The sequence below is a fragment of the Tachyglossus aculeatus genome, chromosome 4, assembly GCF_015852505.1.
Source record: "Tachyglossus aculeatus isolate mTacAcu1 chromosome 4, mTacAcu1.pri, whole genome shotgun sequence".
Lineage (NCBI taxonomy): Eukaryota > Metazoa > Chordata > Mammalia > Monotremata > Tachyglossidae > Tachyglossus > Tachyglossus aculeatus.
The window spans coordinates 123,837,218-123,862,036 of NC_052069.1; the positions used below are offsets into that span (position 1 = coordinate 123,837,218).

Consider the following 24,819-nt stretch of genomic DNA (forward strand, 5'->3'; position numbering starts at 1 on the left):
GGGGTAGATACAAGCTAATCAGGTTGGACGCAGTCCATGACCCACAAGGGGAGTTCACAATAGTAATCCCTATTTTACAGATGAGGTAACTGAGGTGCAGTGAAGTTAGGTGACTTGTCCAAGGTCCCACAGCAGACAAATAGTGGAGCCGAAATTAGAACCCAAGAACTTCTGACTCCCTGTCTTGGGCTCTATTCACTATGCCACGTTGCTTCCCTTGCCTCTTGCCTTTTGTGTCCAGTGTTGCTGCCCCTATTCAGTGAGTTCCTCCTGGGGTGGCTCATGGGACAGGGTTAACCTGGGTGCTCCTGGGTAGAGGGGAAGACATCAGGTTCCCACATGCCAATCTGATCCAGTCCTTCTAGGGGGGATGGGATGTTAAAGTAGGTAGCTTGTTTTCAATCGTCATTATCATCAACAATGATATGTATTGAGTACTTACTGTGTGCGGAGCACTGTACTAAGCACTTGGGAAAGTACAATACAACAGAGTTGGTAGACACAATCCCTGCCCATTACTAGTTACTAGTTTACAGTTTAGAAGGGAAGACAGACATTAATATAAATAGTGTATGATCATAGGTATGTACATAAGTGCTGAAGGGTTGAGGGTGGGGTTGAATATCAAAAGCTCCAAAGTCATAGATGTGGGTTCATAGATGACACAGAAGGGAGAGGGAGTCCAGGAAAAGAGGGCTCACTTGGAGGATATGTGGCATTAATAAGGCTATGAAGGTGGGGAGAGAAGTGGTCTGGCATATATGAAGGGGGAGAGAGTTCCAGGAAGAGGATGTGGAAAAGATGTTGAAATAGATGAGATTGGAGTACAGTGAGTAAACTGGTATTAGAGGAGGGAAATGTGCAGGCTAAGCTGTAATAGGAGATCAGTGAGGTGAGGTAGGAGGGGGCGAGTTGATTGAGGGGGATTTGCAATGAACTCTTCATGTCTTTGGGCCCTTTCCCAGCTTGGCTCTAAGACTTTGAATCCAGGTGGCCAAGTGATTCGGTGTTTGGATATGCCTCCTGATCTACAGGCAGCTGATTGAAAGTGGCAACTCAGAGGAGGCAGAGGACCCATGGTGTGTCTGCCTGGACTTTGGGATGACTACCAGCTCCCTCAGGGGGGCAGCACAGTGGGGAAATAGGGATAATAATACTAATAAGAAGTAGAATGAGAAGAAGAATAGTTAAATGCTTATGACATGCTAAACACTGTACTAGATACTGAGGTAGATATAAGGTAATCAGTTGGAGGATGTCCCTGTCCCAAGCGGCTCACAGTCTAACTGGGAGGAAGAACAGGTATTTAAACCCCATTCTATGCTTGAGGAAACACAAAAAAGTGCTTTGTCCAGGGTCACACAGCAGGCAAGTAGTGGGAGCGAGATTAGAACCCAAGGCTCTTACTCCCAGGTCTGTGCTCTTTCCACTATGCCACACTGCTTTCCAAATCAGACCAGAAACTGCCCCTGGGCAATCTGTTCATACTGTGGGCATACTGCTATCAGGATCTTCATGGAAGGACCTGCAGTGAGGCCTGTGGTAAGATGGCTCCACAAATATGTTCTCCTTCCCCCTTAGACTCTGAGCCACTTATGGAACAGACAAAGACTGTGTCCAATCTGTTTATATTGTATCAACACCAGTGTTTAGTGTTTGGCACATAGTAAGGGCCTAACTTACACCATAATAAGTATTATAGTTAAGGTATATGTTAAGCCCTTGGTTTTTTTAATAGTACTTGTTAAGCATTTACTGTGTGCAGGACACTATGCTAAGGTTTGGGACAGATACAGGTTAATCAGGTTGGATACAGTCTATGTCCCATGTGGGGTTCATAGACTTAATTCCCATTTTACAGATGAAGTAATGGAGGTACAGAGATGTTAAGTGAATTGCCCAAGGTCACACAGCAGACAAGTGGTGGAGCCAGGATTACAACCCAAGTCTTCTGACTCCCAGCACCATGCTCTTTCTACTGGGAAATGCTTTATTATTGTAATTATTATTATTATTAAGGTTCAACCCCACAGTTGCTGGTTTGAATCAGAACTAGATTTCCTACATGCAAATTTGCAGCCAAAATAGACATTTCCACAGGGAAAGCCCTCTCCCAACTGCACTTTACTTGCCCCACACAGATGTGGCCACTTTGGGGGTTCCACAGCCCTAAGTGCACCCCCTGTGTTCTGAAAAAGACACTGCACCTACCCAAGCCCCCAAATAACCCAGCTGGGGAGAATCAATCAATCATATTTATTGAATGCTTACTCAGGGCAGAACACTGTACTAAGTGCTTGGGAGAGTCCAATATAGCAGAGTTGGTAGTCACGTTCCCTGTCTACTAGGAGCTTACCCCAGTGCTTAGAGCAGTGCTTGGCACATAGTAAGCACTTAACAAATACCATTATTATTATTATCCATATAATTTTCTTGGTAAAAATACAGAAGTGGTTTACCATTGCGCAGTAAACTTGAGTTTCCACACTCGAGCCTCTCTCCCATGCCGCTGCTGCCCAGCCCAGATGAGTTCTGACTTGTAGCAGATTGCATTCCACTCACTAGCTACTGCCCAAGCTAGGAATGGAATGGGTATGCCTCTGCTTGCTCTGCACACAATAAGCACTCAATAAATACCATTGATTGATTGTTAGCTCCATGTGGGTAAGGGATCCTGTTTACCAACTCTATTGTACTATACTTCCAAGCACTTAGCACAGCAAATGCACAATAAATAGGATTGATTGATGGATTGAATAAAGGAGACTCAGGAAAGACATGCCCCTGAACAATACTCTAAGGAAAAACCCATGACCTCAAGGGAACAGTGTTTGGGGCTGAGCCCGGTAGAGCCTTAGCTAGAAAAGAGAGAAATGGAATGGAGATTCCAACTGACAAATTCCTGAAAAGCCAAACACCCAAATCAGGGAAACGTCGCATAAATCTTGAGGGTGCAAGGCAAAGCTTACCAAGAAATGGATCTATCTGAGTAGTGAATAATTAGGCTTGTCAGCTCACCATTACTTCTGCATCCATTTCAGAGAGAGCTCGTGCTACAAAACTCTCTTGATTAACATCAAGCAGAAGAATTCAGCTTGTGAAAAGAAGCTCCACTCCCACCCACTAGAGGCTCAAACATGTGAGGTAGATGATATTCTAACCGGCTTGTAGAAGTTTCTTCTTTAAGGATCCTGTGAAGAGATGGGCTGTTTTTCCTTTCTTGGAACCATTTGGGATCCAATCACTCTGGCCAGTGCTGGGTTCTGTTTAGGAATAACAATAATAATAATAATAATAATAATAATAAAATAATAATAATAATAATAATTCTGGTATTTGTTAAGCACTGGGCCAGGCACGGTACTAAGTGCTGGGGTGGATACAAGCCAAACAGGTTGGAAACAGTCCTTGTCCCACATGGGGCTCACAGTCTTAGTCCCCTTAATCCCCAAATGAGGAAACTGAGGCACAGAGAATGATGTGATTTACCCCAGGTCACACAGCAGACAAGTGGCAGAGCCAGGACTGGAACCCACAACCTTCTGACTCCCAGGCCTGTGATCTATCCACTACTCCCTGCTGCTTCACTGGCTCCTTGTCAGTGGGTGCCGGGGGGGGGTGTCATCAAATAATTAATCAATCAACAGTATTTGTTGAGCTCTTTCTGAGTGCAGAGCACTGTACTAAGCACTTGGGAGAGTACCACACAACAGAATTGGTAGACGTTCCCTGCCCACAATGAGCTTACAGTCTAGAGGACCATCCCTAGGGAGGGGGAGCCAAGTAATTGTCTCAAATTCTGGGCCAAAGGTAAGAGTGAGGGATGGGGTGTGAAGAAGCAGCCCACCCTTGCTCCCCCATCATCCAGTAGCAGGCATAGTCTCCCTCAATCACTCAGTCGATCAATCAACAGTATTTTTGATCACCTACTTTGTGCAGAGTTTGACTCAGTGACTAAGAAAATAGATGTAAAAGACACAGTCCCTGTAATCAAGGAGCTTACAGTCTCAGGAGGGAGACAGACACAAAACAAACACAAAACACTAAGCAGCACAGCCTAGTGGGAAAAGCACTGGTCTGGAAGTCAGAGGACCTGGGTTCTAATCCCAGCCCTGCCAATTACTTGCTGTGTGACCTTGGGCAAATCACAACTTTTCCGTGCCTCATTTCTCCTGTTCTCCCTCCTGCTTAGACAGTGAGCCCCTTTTAGGGGAGGGACCATGTCTGACCTAATTAGCTTGTATCTACCCCAGAGCTCAGAACAGTGTTTGACTCCTACTAAGTACTTAACAAACACTGTTAAAAAAACTCTCAAAACAATTTGCAAATAGAAGAAACAGGGTGTGTGAGCCTGTTAAGGCAAGTGGCCCAGGGATATGTGGAGTGCCAGCAAGGGGGGAACCACCCTCCCCACCACTGCACCAACATGGAACCCTTCTTGTTTGCAGGGGACTGGAGGCAGGGCATGCCGGAAGCAATGAACCCCAGATAGGAGGCTAATCCTCCTGGCTCTACTGTGGGTCAGCTTGGGGGCTGCCTCCAGGCTTCATTACCCAAGGCTCCTCTGGAGATTCAACCAATAGGACTGACTTAGGTCCCATCAGGATATTCTGGATGTGGGAGTGAGGGAAAAGAGACAGGGCTAGGGTGAAACCAGAGCCATGACATTGGCCCAGAGGGCCTCTGTCACCACAACTACCACCAAAGCCACGGGGGCATGCTCTTCTAGTTTCCTTCACCCTCGTAAGAATGTCTGGGTTGGACCCAGGGAGAATGCAGATTCAGCCAAGAAGAAGTGGGCAAGCTACCTTTCAGAGAGCCTCAGGTAGAGAGGCCATCACTGACAGCTTTTACCCCTGCTCCTGCTGTGGGAATTAGGAGACCTAGTGGAAAGAAACAGCCTTGGGAGTAAGGAAGCACTAGGGTCTAGTCCCCACTCCGACCTTTGCCTACTGCGTGACCTTGGCCAAATCATTTAACATTTCTGGGCCTCAGTTTCCTCACCTGTAAAATGAGAATAAGTCAATCGTATTTATTGAGCAGAGCACTGTATTAAATGTTTGAGAGAGTACAACATAACAATATAACAGACACATTCCCGGACCACAGTAAGCTTACAGTCTAGAAAGGGAATTGGGTACCTGTTCTCCCCCCTGTATACAGTGAGCTTCATGTGGGACAGATGCTGTGTCCGATCAGATTATCTTGTATCAATCCGAACATTAAGCACAGTGTTCGGCCCATATTAAGCTTGAAATAAATGCCATCATCATTTTGATCAATATCACCCTAGACGTCATGGACACTGAAGGTTTCCCCTGTTATTCTCAGCTGGGCCTCCAAGGGGCAGCAAACACTGAAAGGTGGATGCCCTCCTTGGATGACCTGCTGGACCACCAGGCAGGACGCGAGGTCTTGGCATGGAATCTGAGGAAGAGACAGTAATGGAATCCTGCAAGCAGGCAGACAAGCAGACAGGCTGAGCTAAAATGGCATTCCTTACCTGTAGGACTGGATGCCTTGGGGCTAACTCTGAATAATAATGACACTCCTTTAATCAATTAATTAACCAATAATAATAATAATAGCGGTACTTGTTAAGTGCTTGCTATGTGCCAAGCACTGTACTAAACTCTGGGATAGATACAAGATCACTGGGCCCCACATAGGGCTCACACTCTAAGGAGGAGGGAGAACTGGTATTGCTTCCCCATTTGGCATTTGAGGGAACTGCGGCACAGAGAAGTGAAGTGACTTACCCAAGGTCTCACAGCAGACAGACCTCCTCTCGAATGTAAGCTCATGGTGGGCAGGGAATGTGTCCATTATATCATTATATTATACTCTCCCAAGCACTTAGTACAGTGCTCTGCACACAGTAAAGGCTCAATAAATACAATTGACTAATTATCATTTTCATGTGAGGAAACTGAGGCCCAGAAATGTTAAAACCCAGGTCCTCTAACTCCCAGGCCCATGCTTTATCCATTAGGTCACGTTGCTTCTCAACCAATCAAGCAATGGTATTTATTTGAGGGCAAAGTAAGAGAGTACAATAATGTAAGAAGGCATGATCTCTGCCCTTAAGGATCTTACAATCTAGCAGTGTGGATAGATATTAAAATAAATTACAGGTAGAGGAGGTATGTACATAAGTGCTGTGGGTGGTAGAGGGAGGTAAGTACCTACATTTTTAGGGGATACGGTTCATAAGTGGTGCATTAGGGATGGAAAGTAGGGTGTGGAGGTGAGATATTATTCAGGTAAAGCTTTGTAGTAGTAGGACTTTGAAGTTGGTGAGAGTGGTGATCTCCCAGACATGAAGGGGGATGGAAATCTAGGCAGGAGGATGGGAGAAAGGGGCAAGCAGCCAGAGAGTCAAAATTGAGGTGCCCTGAGTAAGTTGGAGTTAGAAAAGTGAGGTGTAGTGGGAGAGGAGCGAGGACAGGCAAGAGGAAGAGGGCTGGTTGAGGGCCTTAAAGCTAATGGTGAGGAGTGTCTGCTTAATGCAAAGATGGGTGACTTTCCCAAGGAATGGAGTGACACTGCCTCACTCTCCCTCTCGCTTAGTGAGAAAAGGGTATTGCCATTCCCTTTTAAAGCTGGGAAATTGCTTTCCAGAGAAGTTAAGCAGAATGTCTAAGGCCACATAGGACTCTGCGAGGAATTGGGAAGTAGATATAGCATAGGCCTGGGAGCAAGAGGACCTGGGTTCTGATCCTGGCTCCATCACTTGCCTGCTGTGCGACCTTGGTCAAGTCACCTAATTTCTGTATGCCTCGGTTTCCTCAACTGTAAAATGAGGATGTGATAACTGTTCTTCCTCCCCCTTAGGTTGTGAGCCCCATGTGGGAGAAGGACTGTGTCTGATTTGAATGCCTTGTATATATCCCACCACTTAGCACAGTGCTTAGGACATAGTAAGTGCTTAACAAATGGCACAATTGTTATCATTCTCATCCCACTGCTTGTAAATACGTTTATGTCTGCCACTCCAGATAGAGTGTCACTTCCTAGTAGTCAGGAAATGTCTTGTGCTTACATTGTAATTTCTAAACAATTAGAATAGTGCACTGCATTCAGTAGGTGCTCACTAAATACCATAACTACTACTACTTCCACAGACTTAGAGGGTCCCCCTGAAAGGTGCGCACTCCAGGGAAAGGGACAGGGACTGTGTCAGATTTGAATGCCTTGTATATATCCCACCACTTAGCACAGTGCTTAGGACACAGTAAGTGCTTAACAAATGGCACAATTGTTATCATTCTCACCCCACTGCTTGTAAATACGTTTATGTCTGCCACTCCAGATAGAGTGTCACTTCCTAGTAGTCAGGAAATGTCTTGTGCTTCCATTGTACTTTCTAAACAATTAGAACAGTGCACTGCATTCAGTAGGTGCTCACTAAATACCATAACTACTGCTACTTCCATAGACTTAGAGGGTCCCCCGGAAAGGGGGCACTCCAAAGGGATGGGTGTGGCCTTGGGTGCCCAGAGAGGTGCCAAGCCCCAGTTGGGTGTTGGCCCAGACTGGTGCTGAGGGCTGAGAAAGTACAGAGCTAATCTAAGCTCTGGAAACCTTTGTCCATCCCCATGTGTAAATGCTCCTGATGTCTGGTTGGGGCTCTCCTACAATGGGAAGAAAATTCATTTGTCTTCTGAGGTTTCAATTCCTTTTTTTAAAGTAACTTTGAAAATATTACTTGAAGAAAACACTGGGGCATGATGCACCTTTCATTCATTCATTCATTTGTATTTATTGAGTGCTTACTGTGAGCAAAGCACTGTACTAAGTGCTTGGGAGTACAATATAACAACAAACAGACACAATCCTGCCCGCAACAAGCTCACAGTCTGGAGGACTCATCTTCAGCCCCATACCAGCCCAGCCACTCAGCTCTGAAGGGAAGATTGCCTGTCAATCTATTATCTTGAGACTTATGTGGGGGCCCAAGCCATCAATGTGAGACTCCTGAATAGTTTCTTAAGGAACCACCTAACTGAGGTGAGCCCAGCTTTCTCCGAGATGTCTCTCTACCTCCTCAGTGATCAGAAAAGAGCCTCATTTTCTCCAAACGAAGGAATATTTGATTCTGAAATGTAACCTCAATCTCCTTCTTGCTACAGTGCCCTTTAATTAGGCATATAAAAGCACTGGAGATTGAATAGCTGGCATTTTATAGTGTGCTCTGGAAAATTGCTGCCATCGGACTAAATAGAAAGGTTATTCAGTTTATTCTTCTGGAATTTGTCAGGGCTTTGAAGTTTTTTATTATTATTATTATTTAGAAATGAAGCAGAGAACACACATTCTTACAGAAGGTTACTGACGGGAGGAGGCCACTTCCCACTTGGCACAAACCAAAGGTGGTAGCGGAGGCATAGGAGAGATTCAAAGCATTTTTGGAATTACAGTGGGTACAGCGAGTCCTGCACATCTCTCTGTGTTCTTACAGCACATAGGCTCACCAGCCAGGGGACTCTGTACCCCTCAATGTTTGAAAGCTCTTTCTCCTGGCTGGAAAAGTCAGGCTCCCATTTGGGAACAGACCTCTTTCTCCCTGGCTGAATCCTGAATGGAGTTTAACCATCACCACAATTCTCACAGTGGAAAGGGAGAACCCAGAATGGCCCTGAGGAAGAGCCACCACGAAGTGGTCAACACAGAATGTCAGGGTGAGTAACACATAGAGGTAAAGGGGGAAAATGCAGGCTCTGTAACAGATCCAGTCTGTGAACATTCATAATTGACGAACCAGTCTGAAACGCAGCTCTTGGTCTGGGTAATGATGATTGACGTTCCGTCCTTGGGTAGCCCCACCGACCAGAGAAGCAGCATAGCCTAGTGGATAGAGCGCAGGTCTGGGATTCAGAAGGACCTGAGTTCTAATCCTGACTCCGCCACTTATCTGCTGTGTGACCTTGGGCAAGTCACTTCACTCCTCTATGCCTCAGTTCCCTCGTCATAAAATGGGAATTTAGAATGTAAACCCAATGTAGGACAGGGACTGTGTCCAACCCTATTTGTTTGTATCCACCCCAGTGCTTAGTACAACACCTGGCACATAGTGAGTACTTAACAAATACCACAATTACTATTACTATTCCCAAAGGAGCATGAAGATCCTGGAACACAGGCACTCCAAGACTTGATGGGCGCTGGAAGCCTCAAGAAGGGGAACCAAAGTACCCTGAACTGAGTCATCGCCGGAATCAGCAAAATAGCCTAAAAGAGAATCTCCTGGATGCTCAGCCATCCAGGCTCAACCCTGGCCCTGGTCAGCTGCTTTCCATGATCCTTCTGAAGACCAAACTCCCACTAACGTCAGCACAGGAGAGGGCCTGAGGAAGAACTTGGCCAGTCTGGAATTTTCCCTTATAGACGGAGAGCAGGCAGAAGATAAGGCCATGTAGCCTTGGACTTCAGCCACCAGCAGGGTACTGGAGTCCCTGAGGGGCTGCCTGATGGCTAGGCACACCCCCTCCCTCCCTGACCTCTCTCGGGGGGAAGGTTGTGGCAGTTAGAGAAGAGATAATCATACCTGGAGTGGTGAGAAGCCCAAAACCTGTTGCCCTTCAGCAGCTAGGACCCATTGGTTTTCTCCTTATTTTTGAACTGGGAAACAGCATGGCCTAGTGGGAAAAGCACAGGTCTGGAAATCAGGTTCCAGTCCCTGTTCTGTCAAATGCTTGCTGGGTGACCTTGGGCATATCACTTAACTTTTCTGTGTCTCAGTTCTCCGGTTCTCCCTCCTACTGAAACTGTGAGCCCCATGTGGGACAGGGACTGTGTCCAACCTAATTAACTCATATCTACCCAAGATCTTAGAACAGTGTTTGACACATAGTAAGTGCTTAACAAATACTCCCCCCCCAAACAGCTGCTTTGCTGAAGTTACCGCATTATTTCTTCCCCTGAGCGTCTGTACTCTGCAACCCCCCGCCCTCCGCCCCCACCGATTTCAGACTGGGCACCTCCTGGGAGCCAGAGTCTGTGTCTGATTTGCTATCCCTGTCCCTTTCCCCAGCTCTGAGTACAGTGCTCTACACACTCTTGATGCTTTAACAAATGACATCACTGCTACAACAATTGCTGCTACTTCCCTATCCTGCTTCCAGTGCACACCCACCCAAAATGGGTCAGTTTAGCTTGATGAAAGCCCTTGAATGACAGAGTAACTCAGGGTCTCTTGGGAGAGGCTTTCTTGAGCCTTAGGAAAGAAAGTTCCTTTCTCAGAAGTAGATTCCCCCACTCCCTGCCCCAGCCCCCAATCCCTTCAAATTATCACCACTCCATTTTACTTTGGTCAAAACGGGCTTGGTTCAAACATAATAACCATAATAATAATAATAACAATAATAATATTTGTTAATATTTGCTTTCTATGTGCTAATCACTGTACTAAGTGCTAGGGTATTAACAAAATAATCAGGTTCCACATGGGGCTCACAGTCTAAGTAGGAGGGAGAACAGGTATGGAATCTCCATTTTATAGATAAGAAACTGCAGCACAGAAAGTGAGGTGACTTGTCCAAGGTCACACATCAGGTCCATGGTGGAACTTCTTCGTCTTGGTTTATCCCTCTACATTCCCATCAATATCCACAGGTGATGGAGGCAGTGCTCCTCCCATTTTCTACTTCCTTATTGGCATTGCCTCCTCACCATGTCCCAGATTGCTGCAGAAGGAAACCATGCTGCTGCTTAGAAAGGTAGTGATTCTCCAGGCACTGTTCACTACAGCTTCTGCCAGTGAGGAAGCCACCCAGTTTGCTCTGTTTTTGACTCAGGGTCTGGTCTCCACGTCCTTTTCAGGGCTGTTTACAAGACCCAAATGCCCTGAAGTAAGAGTTCCATTCTTATTAATTTCCTTTCTCTCAATCAGTCAATCAACCAATCGTATTTCATTCATTCATTCATTCAATCGTATTTATTGAGCACTTACAGTGTGCACAGCACTGTACTAAGTGCTTGGGAAGTACAATTCAGCAACATATAGAGACGGTCCCTACCCAACAAAGTGCTCACAGTCTAGAAGGGGGAAACATATTGGGTGTAGTCCTTCCCTAAGCCCTTATTTCTTCTTTTCCCACTCCCTTCTGCATGATTACTTGATCTACACGCACTCCCTTGGTGACCTCATTCGCTCCCACGGCTTCAACTATCATCTCTACGCTGATGACACCCAGCTCTACATCTCTGCCCCTGCTCTCTCCCCCTCTCTCCAGGCTCGCATCTCCTCCTGCCTTCAGGACATCTCCATCTGGATGTCTGCCTGCCACCTAAAGCCCAACATGTCGAAGACTGAACTCCTTGTCTTCCCTCCCAAACCTTGCCCTCTCCCTGACTTTCCCATCTCTGTTGACAGCACTACCATCCTTCCCGTCTCACAAGCCCACAAGCTTGGGTCAACCTCGACTCCACTCTCTCATTCACCCCTCACATCCAAGCTGTCACCAAAACCTGCCGGTCTCAGCTCCGCAACATTGCCAAGATCCGCCCTTTCCTCTCCATCCATACCGCTACCCTGCTCATTCAAGCTCTCATCCTATCCCGTCTGGACTACTGCATCAGCCTTCTCTCTGATCTCCCATCCTCGTGTGTCTCCCCACTTCAATCCATACTTCATGCTGCTGCCCGGATTATCTTTGTCCAGAAACGCTCTGGGCATATTACTCCCCTCCTCAAAAATCTCCAGTAGCTACCAATCAATCTGCACATCAGACAGAAACTCCTCACCCTGGGCTTCAAGGCTGTCCATCACCTTGCCCCCTCCTACCTCACCTCCCTTCTCTCCTTCTACAGCTCAGCCTGCACCCTCCGCTCCTCTGCTGCTAATCTCCTCATCATACCTCGTTCTTGCCTGTCCCGCCATCGACCCCCGGCCCACGTCATCCCCCGGGCCTGGAATGCCCTCCCTCTGCCCATCCGCCAAGCTAGCTCTCTTCCTCCCTTCAAGGCCCTACTGAGAGCTCACCTCCTCCAGGAGGCCTTCCCAGACTGAGCCCCTTCCTTCCTCTCCCCTTCGTCCCCCTCTCCATCCCCCCCATCTTACCTCCTTCCCTTCCCCACAGCACCTGTATATATGTATATATGTTTGTACATATTTATTACTCTATTTATTTATTTATTTATTTATTTTACTTGTACATATCTATTCTATTTATTTTATTTTGTTAGTATGTTTGGTTTTGTTCTCTGTCTCCCCTTTTTAGACTGTGAGCCCACTGTTGGGTAGGGACTGTCTCTATATGTTGCCAATTTGTACTTCCCAAGCGCTTAGTACAGTGCTCTGCACACAGTAAGCACTCAATAAATACGATTGATGATGATTTACTCCCTTTATTCACCCCTCCCTCAGCCTCACAGCACTTATGTACTTATCCGTAATTTATCTATTTATATTATTGTTTCTCTCCCTCTCTAGACTGTGGGTTTGTTGTAGGAAGGGAATGTGTCTGCCATCTCTGGTGTATTGTACTCTCCCAAGTGCTTAGTACCGTGCTCCGCACATAATAATAATGATAACATTTATTAAGCACTTACTATGTGCAAAGCACTGTTCTAAGTGCTGGGGAGGTTACAAGGTGATCAGGTTGTCCCACGGGGGGCTCACAGTCTCAATCCCCATTTTAAAGATGAGCTAACTGAGGCACAGAGAAGTTAAGTGGCTTGCCCAAAGTCACACAGCTGACAATTGGCAGAGCAGGGATTTGAACCCATGACCTCTGACTCCAAAGCCCGTGCTCTTTCCACTGAGCCACGCTGCTTCTCCAATGGTAATGGCATATGGTAAGTGCTCAATAAATATGATTGATTGATTGACTGCAGAGCACGGTACTAAGTGCTTGGGAGAGTATAATAGAGTTCGTAGACATGACCCCTGTCCTCAAGGAGTTTACAATCTAGTGGAGATATTTTAATCCCCATTTTGCAGATGAGGAAACCCAAACACCAAAAAGTTAAGTGCCCCTAATGCTAACTTTCTCACTGTGCCTCAATCTCAATGATCTCTCTGCTGACTCCTAGCCCATGCCCTGCCTCTGGACTGGAATGCCCTCCTTCCTCAAATCCAACAGACAATCAATCAATCGTATTTATTGAGCGCTTACTATGTGCACAGCACTGTACTAAGCGCTTGGGAAGTACAAATTGGCAACACATAGAGACAGTCCCTACCCAACAGTGGGCTCACAGTCTAAAAGGGACAATTACTCTCCCTTCTTCAAAGCCTGATTGAAGGCACATCTCTCCAACCTTCCCAGACTAAGCCCTTCGTTTCCTCTTCTCCCACTCCTTTCTGTGTCGCCCTGACTTGCTCCCTTGGTTCTTCCCCTCTCCCAACTCCACAGCATTTATGTACATATCTGTAATTTATTTATTTGTATTGTCCCCCCTAGACTGTTTATTCATTTATTTATTTGACCCCCTCTAGACTGTAAGCTCATTGTGGGCAGGGACTATACCTGTTTATTGTTGTATAGTACAGTGCTCTGCACACAGTAAGCGCTCAGTAAATACCTTTGAATTAATGAATGAATGACTTGCCCAAGGTCACCCAGCAGGAACAAAGTGGAGCTGTGATTAGAACCCAGGTATCCTAGCTCCCAGTCCTGTGCACCTTCCGCTAGGCCATGCTGCTTTCCCTCTCAACCCTCAGCTACAGCTTCAGAGAGGCACACTGGTAGAAGGGACTTTTACCTCCTTTCCTAGTGGTGCCTAGTTTCGCCACCAAACACCCTCACACCTGGGCAGCCCTAAAATTGGTAGAGGATTGGTGAAAAGCCTTCTAATCAAGTACCTTATTTTCTAATGAGTCATTTTCTGGGCAGCAGCTGCAATGATGGGCATCAACAATGGTCAGAATATTAGGCAAACACTGCTGGCTCTAATGCAGTCAGATCCTTATTTTATTCATTCAAATCTCTCAGTTTGTGTTCTCTGATTCCAATCACATCCCACACAATAGTTCAATTTTAAAAAAAATCAATTGTTTATTTATTCCCAAGGAATAAGGGGAACTAAAATGAGCAATGTATGCATTTGGTTGGTTTTAAACAAAACACCAAAGATTTCCACAAATATTTGCATCATAGAACTGCCCTTAATATGCCTACATAAGTTACACCTTTCACCAATTCCTCACATAAAATGAATTGTAAGACAGCTATTTGAACTATGACTGGTAAATCTAATTTGACCCTCCTCTTTCTATAGAACTCACTCTAAGGAATGAATGAGAAGGAAATTAAATGACTTTGAATAGCTAACAGTTTTCAGAACCACTCTAGGATCAAGAAGAAATCAAGATTAAGTAAAAATTCATCTCCCGATTTAGCAAAAATCAAGAACTGTGACTAGCTAGGTGCCATTTTTTCTGTCTCTTATATTTATGCATATAGGCCTAAATATATATTTGTGCATGTACATATTTATAAAAATATATCTATATACGTAGCTGGGTTGAAGGTTCTGGAGAAGTCACCAGGGAAAGATTAATTGATGTCAGGGATATTAATAAACTATTCAAATTGGGTTTGGAAAACAGCAAAAGGTAAAGTATAAATATGGTTAAGATAATATTTTCCTTCTGAAGAGGGCAGTGTTTGTCCAAACTAAGAGATGCTTTTACAGCCAGCATGAACACATTATTCCTCTGGTGAGTGAGCTGGGAAGCCTCCAGCCACATAGACATCTTGGGTTTCCAGGAGGTCATTCCTAAACACCAAATATACTCTTCACTCATGAAACAGCATTCTGGCTGCTTGAGCCCTTACGCTCTACCTCTTACTAAAGGTATATTCTGCAAGTTGATTCTAGGGCTCTTACACAAGACATGGAAAAAACAAAAACGATTTCCTTTCCTATTCACCTCCAAATCTTCAGAGCAAAAGCCGGCAGACCATCGAAAGAGCTGAGAGTTTTCCTATGAAAACATTTCTTTGCCAACCAGATGTGTACGTGACTGTATGTAAATCCAAATGAAAATCCCCCTCTTTTTGCTGGAATTGCAGGATTTGCGGGAATCAAATGTGAGAAAGGAGACCTAGCCCCTAGGGAGGCATTTATCATAGAAATCACAGTAATTAACACTGGAAATCAAATAAAAAACCACGAATTCCATCCAGAAATGACCTGAACTATATACGGTTAAACCCCATGCTTAAATTTGATGACATTTGGAGATTCCCAATCAATAAATTACTGGATTGTTTTCTTGTTTAACTGGGGATATTTGAATAATTGCACCAAGCAATGCCCTGTGCCTCAGGGCTTGCAGAGCATTTCTGGGAGGGAGAGAAAGGCCAGGCAGAAGTATGAAGTTCAGAGGCCCTATAAAAACAACATCAATGTGTAGCGACCTCGGATTTAGACCAAATCAACAATAATAAGGGGGCGATGTTCCAGGGCTTTTGTTTTAAATATCCAGATAATTGCAGCAAAAGCGATGTTGCTGTGTGTGTGTGCGTTCGTGCGTGCGAGGGTGTGTGTGTGTGTAGGTACGGTTTAACAATCTGGATATTTGTTTGAAGTCTATAAGTATAATGAATTGCTCGAAACAGAAAGCACTGAAGACACGAAGCAGAAAGCAGTTCACCACTTCTCTCCCTCTGTCTTTCTGTCCTTCCTCCCTCTGTGTGTGTGTCTCTCTCTCCTGTTTCTCTCTCCCCCTTCTATGTCTCTCCCGTCTTTCTCTTTCTCTTCCACTTTCTGCTCGTGTCTCTGTCTCTCCCCTTCCGTCTCTGTGTTCTGTTTCTCTCTCTCTTCCCTCCCTGTGTCCTTTCTCTCCCTCTGAGGTATCCCTCTCTTTTCTCTCTCCATGTTCTGTCTCCTCTCCCAGTGTCCTTTCGTCCCTCTCTGAGTTCTCTCTCTTCCCTCCCTGTGTTTTCTGTCTTTCTTCCCTCTTTCTGAGTTCTCTCTCTTCTCTCCGTGTTCTCTTTCTCTTTTCCTTCCCTGTGACCTTTCTCTCTCGTCTCTCCATGTTCTCTCCCTCTTCCCTCCGTGTCCTTTCTCTCTTCCCTCTCTCTGAGTTCTCTCTCTCTTCTCTCTATGTTCTCTCTCTTCCCTTCCTGTGTCCTTTCTCTCCTCTCTCCATGTTCTCTCTCTCTTCCCTCCCGAGGTCCTTTCTCCTTCTGAGTTTTTTCTCCCTCTGTTCTCTCTCTCATCTCTCCCTGTGTCCTCTCGCTCTCGTCTGTTTTTTTCTCTCTGTGCCCTTTCTCTTTGTGTGTGTTCTCTCTCCCCTCTCAGTTCTCTCTCTCTCTTCCCTCTGTGTTCTCTCTCTTCCCTCTTTTTGTTCTGTCTGTGCTCTCCATCCCTCTCTCCAACACACGCACACACTCTCTCTCTCGTCCCGTCCCCCCACCCGGCGTGTGCCGCCAGCCCCTAACCGGGGCCGGAGTCGAACTGTATCCCCCCGTCGCCTGGCAACCGTCGTGGGGGGAGACCAACGTCATTTCCTTCCCGGGCGGGGTCCTCGCTAAGCGCTTGGCGGCTGCGGCGCGCCCGGGGGCCGGGTCGGGGGGCGTGGGCACAAACTGGCAGCGGGCGGTTCCATACAGTTCGCCAAGTCCACGTCCCGGACCTACAGAGACGCGGGAGACGGAGGAGCCGGTTGGCAGGAGCCAGCCCCGGCAGGGCGCCGGCTGCACTGGAAGCAACTCCGTGCCGGCCGGGAGGTGGAGAGGCCGCTCTTCCCGGCCCCCCGGAGATGCCCCACGTCCCGGGCTGGGCGGCCCCGAGGGCGCCGGAGTAGAGCCCCTTGGCCACCCACTCGAGGGGAGGGGAAGATGAGCACGCAACTGGACCGCCAGTCCGTCTCCTCGTCCCGCTCCGGCTCGTCCGTGGGGTCGGCGGGGCTCGGGGGCGGCGTCCGGCTGCTGTCGGCCAACGTGAGGAAGCTGCACCACGCCTTGAACCTGCTTCTGAGCGACCCCGAGCGGGAGCAGTTCATCCACTGCCTGAATGTGTACCACTCGCGGCGCAACGTGTACGACCTGGTGCAGACCCTGCGCGTGCTGCTCGACAGCCCCGGCAAGCGCCAGCTGCTGCCCATGCTGCGCCTGGTCATCCCCCGCTCCGACCAGCTGCTCTTCGACCAGTACACCTCGGAGGGCCCTTACCTTCGGGCGGGTCCGCCGGACGCCGCCGCCCCGAGCCCCCTCGCCGGGCACGGGACCGGGCACGGGGCCTCTGCCCGGCTCCCGCCGCCGCCGCCCTCCCCGTCCCTGGCCGGACGCCCGTCCCAGCTGGACTTCAGCACCGGCCCCGTGGGGACAGCTGTCGCCGGCCTGGCCCCGGACGGGCTGCGCGGTGAGGTCCGGCAGGTGACCCTCAAGAGGAGCCGGACCAACGAGGGGCTGGGCTTCAGCATCCGCGGCGGCTCGGAGCACGGCGTGGGCATCTACGTGTCCCTGGTGGAGCCCGGCTCCCTGGCCGAGAAGGAAGGGCTCAGGGTCGGCGACCAGATCCTAAGGGTCAACGACAAGTCGTTGGGTCGGGTGACACACGCCGAAGCCGTCAAGGTAGGTCGCCGACCGTGGAGGGGGGTAGCCAGGGGAGGGGGCTGTGCATTCACCGGTCCAGCTGCCAATTTGTACCTCCCAAGCGCGTAGTACAGTAGTCTGCACACTGCAAGTTCTCACTAAATACGATTGAATGAATGAGTGAATCTTCCACTTCTGTGTGACCTTGGACAAGTCCCTTCACTGCTCTGGGCCTCAGTTACTTCATCGGTAAAATGGGGATCGAGACTGTGAGCCCCACGTGGGACAGGGACTGTGTCCAACCCGATTTGTTTGGATCCACCCCAGCGCCTAGGACGGTGCCCGGCACATAGTAAGGGCTAAACAAATGCCGTCAACATTCCTTCTAGACTGTGAGCCCGTTGTGGGCAGGGGTTGTCTCTCGTAATTGCTGTATTGTAATGCGCTCCACACAGTAAGCACTCAGTAAATACCGACTGAATGAATGAATGATTGGGAGTCGGGGGGAAAGGGGCCGGGGCCAGCCAGGCAGCTCAGACCAGTTCAGATTATTTGTTGCGATGACTGCCCACTCGACTCTGGCTCGTGGGTCCCTGCAGGCTTGAGAGACCTGAGAATTAGTCCTAGAAGAAAGTTTTCAGGGCATCGTCCAGAGTCCCGCTCCATGAAGCTGTAACAGTGCACACTGGGCGAGTCAGAATTGCTTCAGGAAAACAGGAAACTTTAAATCAGAAGGAGAGAGTTCTCTTCGGTTTGCTTGGCATCGCTTTAACTCACCATCCCGTTCTCCCTACCCCTTGAGACCTGTGCAGCCAGAGGCGGCGAGGCTCAGGGGACTCAAGCCTCCTAACGAGAACGGGAATCCGTGTCCTTTCCAATTCCTTGAGCCCCACGGCTGTGGCTGATTCCCCACACCGATTTCTGGAAGCCACTGCAGCTGCTACATCCTAGGGAATCTCAGTGGTCAAGGGAATGATGCAAACTCCTCCTCAATTAGGGCAGTGGCTCAGGGCCATATGGACAGTAAGGGCGAAAACTGCTGAGGCTGCCCAGGCCACCTACCTTTTTATTGACCATCAATCCTTTCCTTTAATCAGGACTATGACGTGTATAAAACAGCTGGTCCATTAACCTTGCCCCGTTAGGGTATATGACTGACAGATAAAATATGCTTTATAAGATGAAGTTTGTAATTGGTGTCAACATACTTGTTCAATTTTAGTACCAATTTTAAAAAATCCTGTTATTTTATTCATTCATTGAATCGTATTTATTGAGCACTTACTGTGTGCAGAGCACTGTACTAAGGGCTTGGGAAGTACAAATCGGCAACATATAGAGACGGTTCCTACCCAACAATTTTATCGTATTAGAAGTGGAAAGTAAAACAGTTCACAGGTGTCTAAGGGCTTGAGTGGAGTGTATTGAGTACTGGAAACCCTGGATTTATGTTTGCTTACCAGAAAGACCCTTTGTGTGACCGTTAACAAGCTTTTCTATTCCTCAGTCCTTCAGTTTGCCTTCTGCAAAAATAATCCGATACTCCCTCCTAGTTGTTCACAAAACATTTTGGAGCTTTTGCTGAAAGACCCTCAATAAGTTAAAAGCACTACCGTGATTACAGTGGAACTTTAAAGAGTTTTCATAGAAATTAGCTTGACAAAGAGCAAGCCTTTGAGCACTGACCCTTAAAATCGTCAAAGCACAGTTCTGAAATTTAGTGACATTGCCTGTTCCAGAGCTGGAGTTTGATTTGAACAGAATCTCAGTGGCGAGTTTTAGTGAAGAGGCCAGTGGTGGCTAGAGCACTGTGGAGTTGACACCCTTCTTGGCTGTTGTGACCTGCTGGGTCAATAATAATAATAATAATGATGATGATAGTAATAGTTGTGGTACTTGTTCATTGCTTACCATGTGCCAAGCACTGTACAAAGCACTGGGGTAGATATAACATAATCAGGTCCCAGGTGAGGCTCACAGTCTATGTAGGAGAGGAAAGAAGGTATTGAATCCCCCTTAAAGATGAGGTAACTGAGGCATAGAGAAGTGAAGTGACTTACCCAAGGTCACACAGCAGGTACAACATAGAGCAGGATTAGAACCCAGGTTCTCTGACTCCCAGGCCCATGCTCTGTAGGAGACTAGATGTAAAGGAATGTGACACATCCAACACCCTCCTTCTGACGGAGAGCCTCATTTCAATTTCTCCAAAGAGGCCATTCTGGTTTTTCAGGATAAAGGAGAAATTGAAATGTGGCTCTCCATCAGAAGGAGGGTGTTGGATGTGCTACACTCCTTTATATCTAGTCCCCTACAGAGCATAAATACAACCTCTGGGTTACATTAGTGTTTTAAATCAGGTGTCAGGTCTGATTGCAGTGAGCACAGTTCAGAACTGAGACTGAATCGTTATCCTTAACCAAGTCCATAGTACCTGGACATCGCATGCTTCTCTCGAATGTCATCTGATGTGTCACTGGCCAGAACGGGGAAGAGTCAGCTCATCTCAAGGTGGGGAACTATTTGTTCTTTTCCAAGAAGTAAGAGTTTTCATATAAAAAAAAAAAAACAATACAAATGAGAAGCGGTGTTCCCTAGTGGATAAAGCTGGGGCCTTGAAGTCAGAAGGACCTGACTTCTAAACCTGGCTCCCCTCCTTGTCTGCTCTGTGACCTTGGGTAAGTCACTTAACTTCTCTATGCCTCTGTTACTTCATTTGTAAAATGGGGATTAAAACTGTGAGCCCCATGTGGGACATGGACTCTGTCCAACCTGATTAATTTGTACCTACCCTAGTGCTTAGTACAGTGCCTGGCACATAATAAGCATTTAACAAATATCATCAAAAAAAATAGGAGGAGAGGGGCTTGGGAGGCCTCTTCTTTTAAGTAGTCATCCAAGCACAAATGGGCCACCAACAGGAGTTCCTTAGCTTTAGACTTCTGCTAATTCTCTTGTATCATACGCCGCCCAAGGGCTCAGTTCAGTGCTCTGCACATAGTAAGCACTCAATAAATACCATTGATAGATTGATACTCTGAAAGTGAGTTTAAAATTATACCGTGGGGTATAAATCCCCATGCTAAAGGTGTCCAATTCAGTTGCGTTCCTCTTTTATGTGTTAGCCTAAATTCCACCTGCAGGATCACAGCAGGCCCACTTTCCCTACCATGCCCTGATAATACAGAGGAGGTGGAAAAATTGGATAAATGTACTTTCTCCCCTCATCATCTCATGATCTACAGCTCTGTCAAAGTTTTATTCTACCTAGCCTAAGGAAAGAAGTTTGGATCTATTGAGAGGATCAATAAATGTGCAATATAAGGTAGTATTGTCTTTATGAGGGAAATCAAATTTCAGGGTTCAGAAATCATTTTTCCCATAATGGGTAGCTTAACTAAATTGACTTCTTACATTTAGGAGAATTGTTCACCTTTCACCAAAGAATCAAGCATTAATCACTGGCTGGGGATAAGCTCTGAGTGAAGAATCACAGTTTTACCCCATTTCCTGTACCTGATATGACGTTTTATTTGGTGGTTTCTCAAGGGAGAGTGCCCTCCATGTAAGATATTTTTCTTCTTTTTACTGAGACTTTAATATGCTTTTGCTTGATTTTTGAAATTACCTACAATGAAAAAGCCTTCCAATTTTTTGATTATCCCCTCACTCAGTGTAAGTGATTCAAGCTAGGAGAAGGGCAGTTTTTCCCTGTAGATTTTTTTCTTGTTTTTGGTGAGGGGGGAGGGGGAATATGCTTCTCTCTCTCAAGGCAGAAAACAGAAATTTGGCTATAGATGTGATTCATTCATTCAATCGTATTTATTGAGCGCTTACTGTATGCAGAGCACTGTACTAAGCGCTTGGGAAGTACAAGTTGGCAGCATATAGAGATGGTCCGTACCCAACAGCGGGCTCACAGTCTAGAATGTTTCAAGACAAGGAACTTGCCACTAAAGTAGTGCCACATTACATCAGGAAAATGACATAAACTGATGGGCTACTAGCTGAAACTGACAATGAAAATGAAACTGACCCAGACTTGAACAATGAAGATAGTTGAAAGGAATTGAGAAGAAAAGCAGGGTTCTAGACACAAACTGTAATATCCCCCCACCAAAAACACACTCAAAATATCATTCTCTTAACTATGGGTTTCTTGGCCTGATGCAAGCTCTGTGGTTTACTCAGTGTCAGCAGCCCACGGTGCCCAGGTGCTGCTGTCTGTGTACTTCATCCAGATTAAAATTAAATGACTTCATGACAGTTGCTGTGTCACCACTGGAAAATCCTCTAAACCAAGTAATTTGAATCATTCTATAAATAATAACTGTTGCCTAACCACTCTGAAATTTCCTTTGATTTTATTTGTGTGAGTTTTTTCTCTTTGTATGAATTCAAGAAGGAGTTGTGCTTTAAATGTCAGTGTGTATCTGGAGCACATTTTCCATTTCAATTGTATTATTTTCTGATTGTCCATAGTTAATAAAAATCACCACCAGGGCCTAGCAGGTTTTGTCTGCCCTTCCCAAGGGGCCATTTCTCCAATTTGGGATAATTTTTCAAGGCTTTCTTCTAAGAGCTGTAGGCTCATTTTTGGAATCGGGACCCGGGAGAGACAGAAACAAGGCTTTGGTGAGAGAGAAACAATATTGCAAATTCCAAATCAATTCTGAACATCATCAGGATATTGAGAGCTCACTATGAACACAGTCTATATTGGATTATTCCCATTTAAGAGAATTTGGTTGAAAGACTTAATTACTAAGGAGTTTTTTAAAATGATTTTTCATCAATAATATTTAGTTCTCAGCTCTGGAATTCATTTAATTTGTATTTCTTTATCTCCCTATGCCGTACCAGCAAATATCATTTTAACCAATTGTCCTTTAATTTAGTTGGAGTGAAAGGACCAGTAGTTTTTTTTAAAGGATCTTTTTTCTTCTTTTTTTCACCTCCAGAAAGATTGTCAACTCTTGCCTCACCTGGGGGAACTACTGCTAGCAGGCTGCTCAGAATCAAGATAGGAGATGAACACTGAAAGAAGATTTGAACAGTTCTAGTTTCAGACTTCCTTCTGTTTTTAAACCAGTGTCCTTTTATCCTCCGAATAGCTACCCAATTCACCTGTAGTTATAGATAATAATCCACCCAGGCCCATCATTTAAACAGACATGCTTTTTCTGTTTAAGTGGGGTGCATTGTCTAGGCTCCCAAGCAATGATGTACCTTTTACTATAATCATTAACACCAAGTACTCACCACAGAATCACACATCATTCACAGAGTGAGTGTGTGTGTGTTTGTGCTTGTGCATGCACACAAACACCAATAGCCGCCTTCACAGAGCATATGCCTGTCTTAAAAGGGCACATTTTCTTTTAAGGGTTAGTTATTAACATGGACTTCTTAGAGATAGGTTATTGCCCTCCATTTCGGTGGTTCCAAGAAAGCTTCATTAACAATCCAGAAAGAAGCTGTTTGTCTCTCAGGAGTGGGCACCACAAGGACAGTAAGGAATGTTTTTAGCAGGACCTGCATTTCATTGCCTGTGAGTTAGCTGGAGGGTTCAACTAAACCCTTTATAACTGAATTTTGTTTTTCTACATAGGAAGAACCCATTTTACCATAAGCCTCAACACAGAAATCCAAAATGCCCTGAGGGCTCTTAGCATTTTGGCTGTATTATAGACAATTTACATTTTCATTTTCGAATTGAAGCAAGCCTAAAGGGTGATGCCATGTAATCAGAGTCACCAGGCATGCCGTTCTCATGAATTATTGGGGGCCCCGACTGGAATGTGCTACAAGGTAGAAACTTTTGTCTTTTTAAATTTACCTCATTGGGGTGGTGTCAGAAGGGAGAAGCCAATCCTACCTGAAATGATCAAGTCCACAGTCCTGTAGGTGACAGGCCAAGTTTCCCAGAAGGCTGTGCTGGAGCCCCTCTCCTGATTAGTGTCAGCTTCCTCTGCTAGAACATTGCCAGTCATGATTGATCAGTTATAACAACATCAAAGGGCGGGGGTCTTCTGCTTGCACAGTTCTCCCACTCCAGAAGGGCCCTTATGTGCCCCTCCCACTTCCTTTCCCTACACCAGGCAGGCTCTGGCCACACACCACAATCCTGACCTGCCATTGTGAAACAGATTACCCCTGAGTAAAGGTTCTTAATTATCCTGGGTATTAAGCTGAGACACTAAATTTATTTCATTTGTTACTTATTTCCTCAGCCTGAAACCAAAACCAGGGCCCCAGAAATTAATAAGCTATTTCAGCTCCCCCCACGCATCCCCCCTTTATTCATTTTCGTATATGGAGATAAGCAACTATCCAGATGTAAAAGAACCCTGGAGCAAACCAAACAATTCAGAAGTTTTAGTGTTCTTTGTTCCATGCTGGATATATTTAAACTGAGAGATTTGGGATCTTATCTGCATTGCCAATCTCCTTCCAAGAAGCAGAGTGTTCATGATGCTAAATTGTTGAAGATTTTACTTGACTGGCAGTCCAATGTAGTAGTCTTCTTTGTCCTTAAGCGTATGTTTCATCAGTACATCCTCACTGAATTCTAAGCAAATATATCAAAGAGGAGATAGAAAACATGACCCAAGTGATGTCATTCTACCTCCTGCACTAACCTGACCTTGGCTCACTCAAGGAGCATTGAAACAAGGTTCACTTGATCCAATTGATGGTGGAGGGTGGAAATATGGCAGTCCTGTTCCATTGGGCTCTCAAACCTTGGCCTAGCATTTTGCGGTCCAGCATGTCAGAGGTGGTGTATTTATATTAATAACTGTCTCCCCCTCTAGACTGTAACTCACTGTGAGCAGGGAATGTGTCTGTTGTACTGTTATATGGTACTCTCCCAAGCATTTAGTACAGTGCTCTGCCCACAGTAAGCATTCAATAAATATGACTGACTGCTGCCATAGTCATCAGCACAATGACCCAAATGCAAAGTGTTGCCAGATATTGGCTCTGAAATCAATTAGTAGTGTTTATTGGACACTTACTGTGTAGAGAGCTCTGAAATAAGTGCTGGAGAGAGAACAGTAGAGTAAGTAGACTCAATCACTCCCCTGAAGAAGCTTACAGTCCAGTGTGGGAGAAAAGCTTCAGGCTGGGATACCTCAAAGTGGACTTTGTTGAAGGAATTCTGCAGACATTCAGGTGGAAAGAAACAGCAAATGAAGTAAATGTGGTTTTGGGATTTGAACTATTTGAATTGGCCATTTCTGTGGTTATGATTCACTGGATAATTATTCTTCCCTCCACTCCACTTTGCCTGCGCATACTCTGCTAGAAAGAACCACTCTCCACATAG

General features: G+C 46.0%; 1 protein-coding gene across 5 annotated transcripts in view; it reads left to right on the top strand.

The window, feature by feature from the left end:
* The first annotated feature begins 16,521 nt into the window (after positions 1-16,521).
* Positions 16,522-24,819, top strand: part of WHRN (whirlin) — a 136,446-nt gene continuing 128,148 nt past the window's right edge. For all 5 annotated transcript variants that reach the window (XM_038745428.1, XM_038745429.1, XM_038745432.1 and 2 more), the window contains exon 1: positions 16,522-17,528. In XM_038745428.1, the coding sequence (XP_038601356.1) occupies positions 16,794-17,528 (735 nt within the window). In that variant the 5' untranslated portion in view covers positions 16,522-16,793. The remainder of the gene's footprint in view (positions 17,529-24,819) is intronic.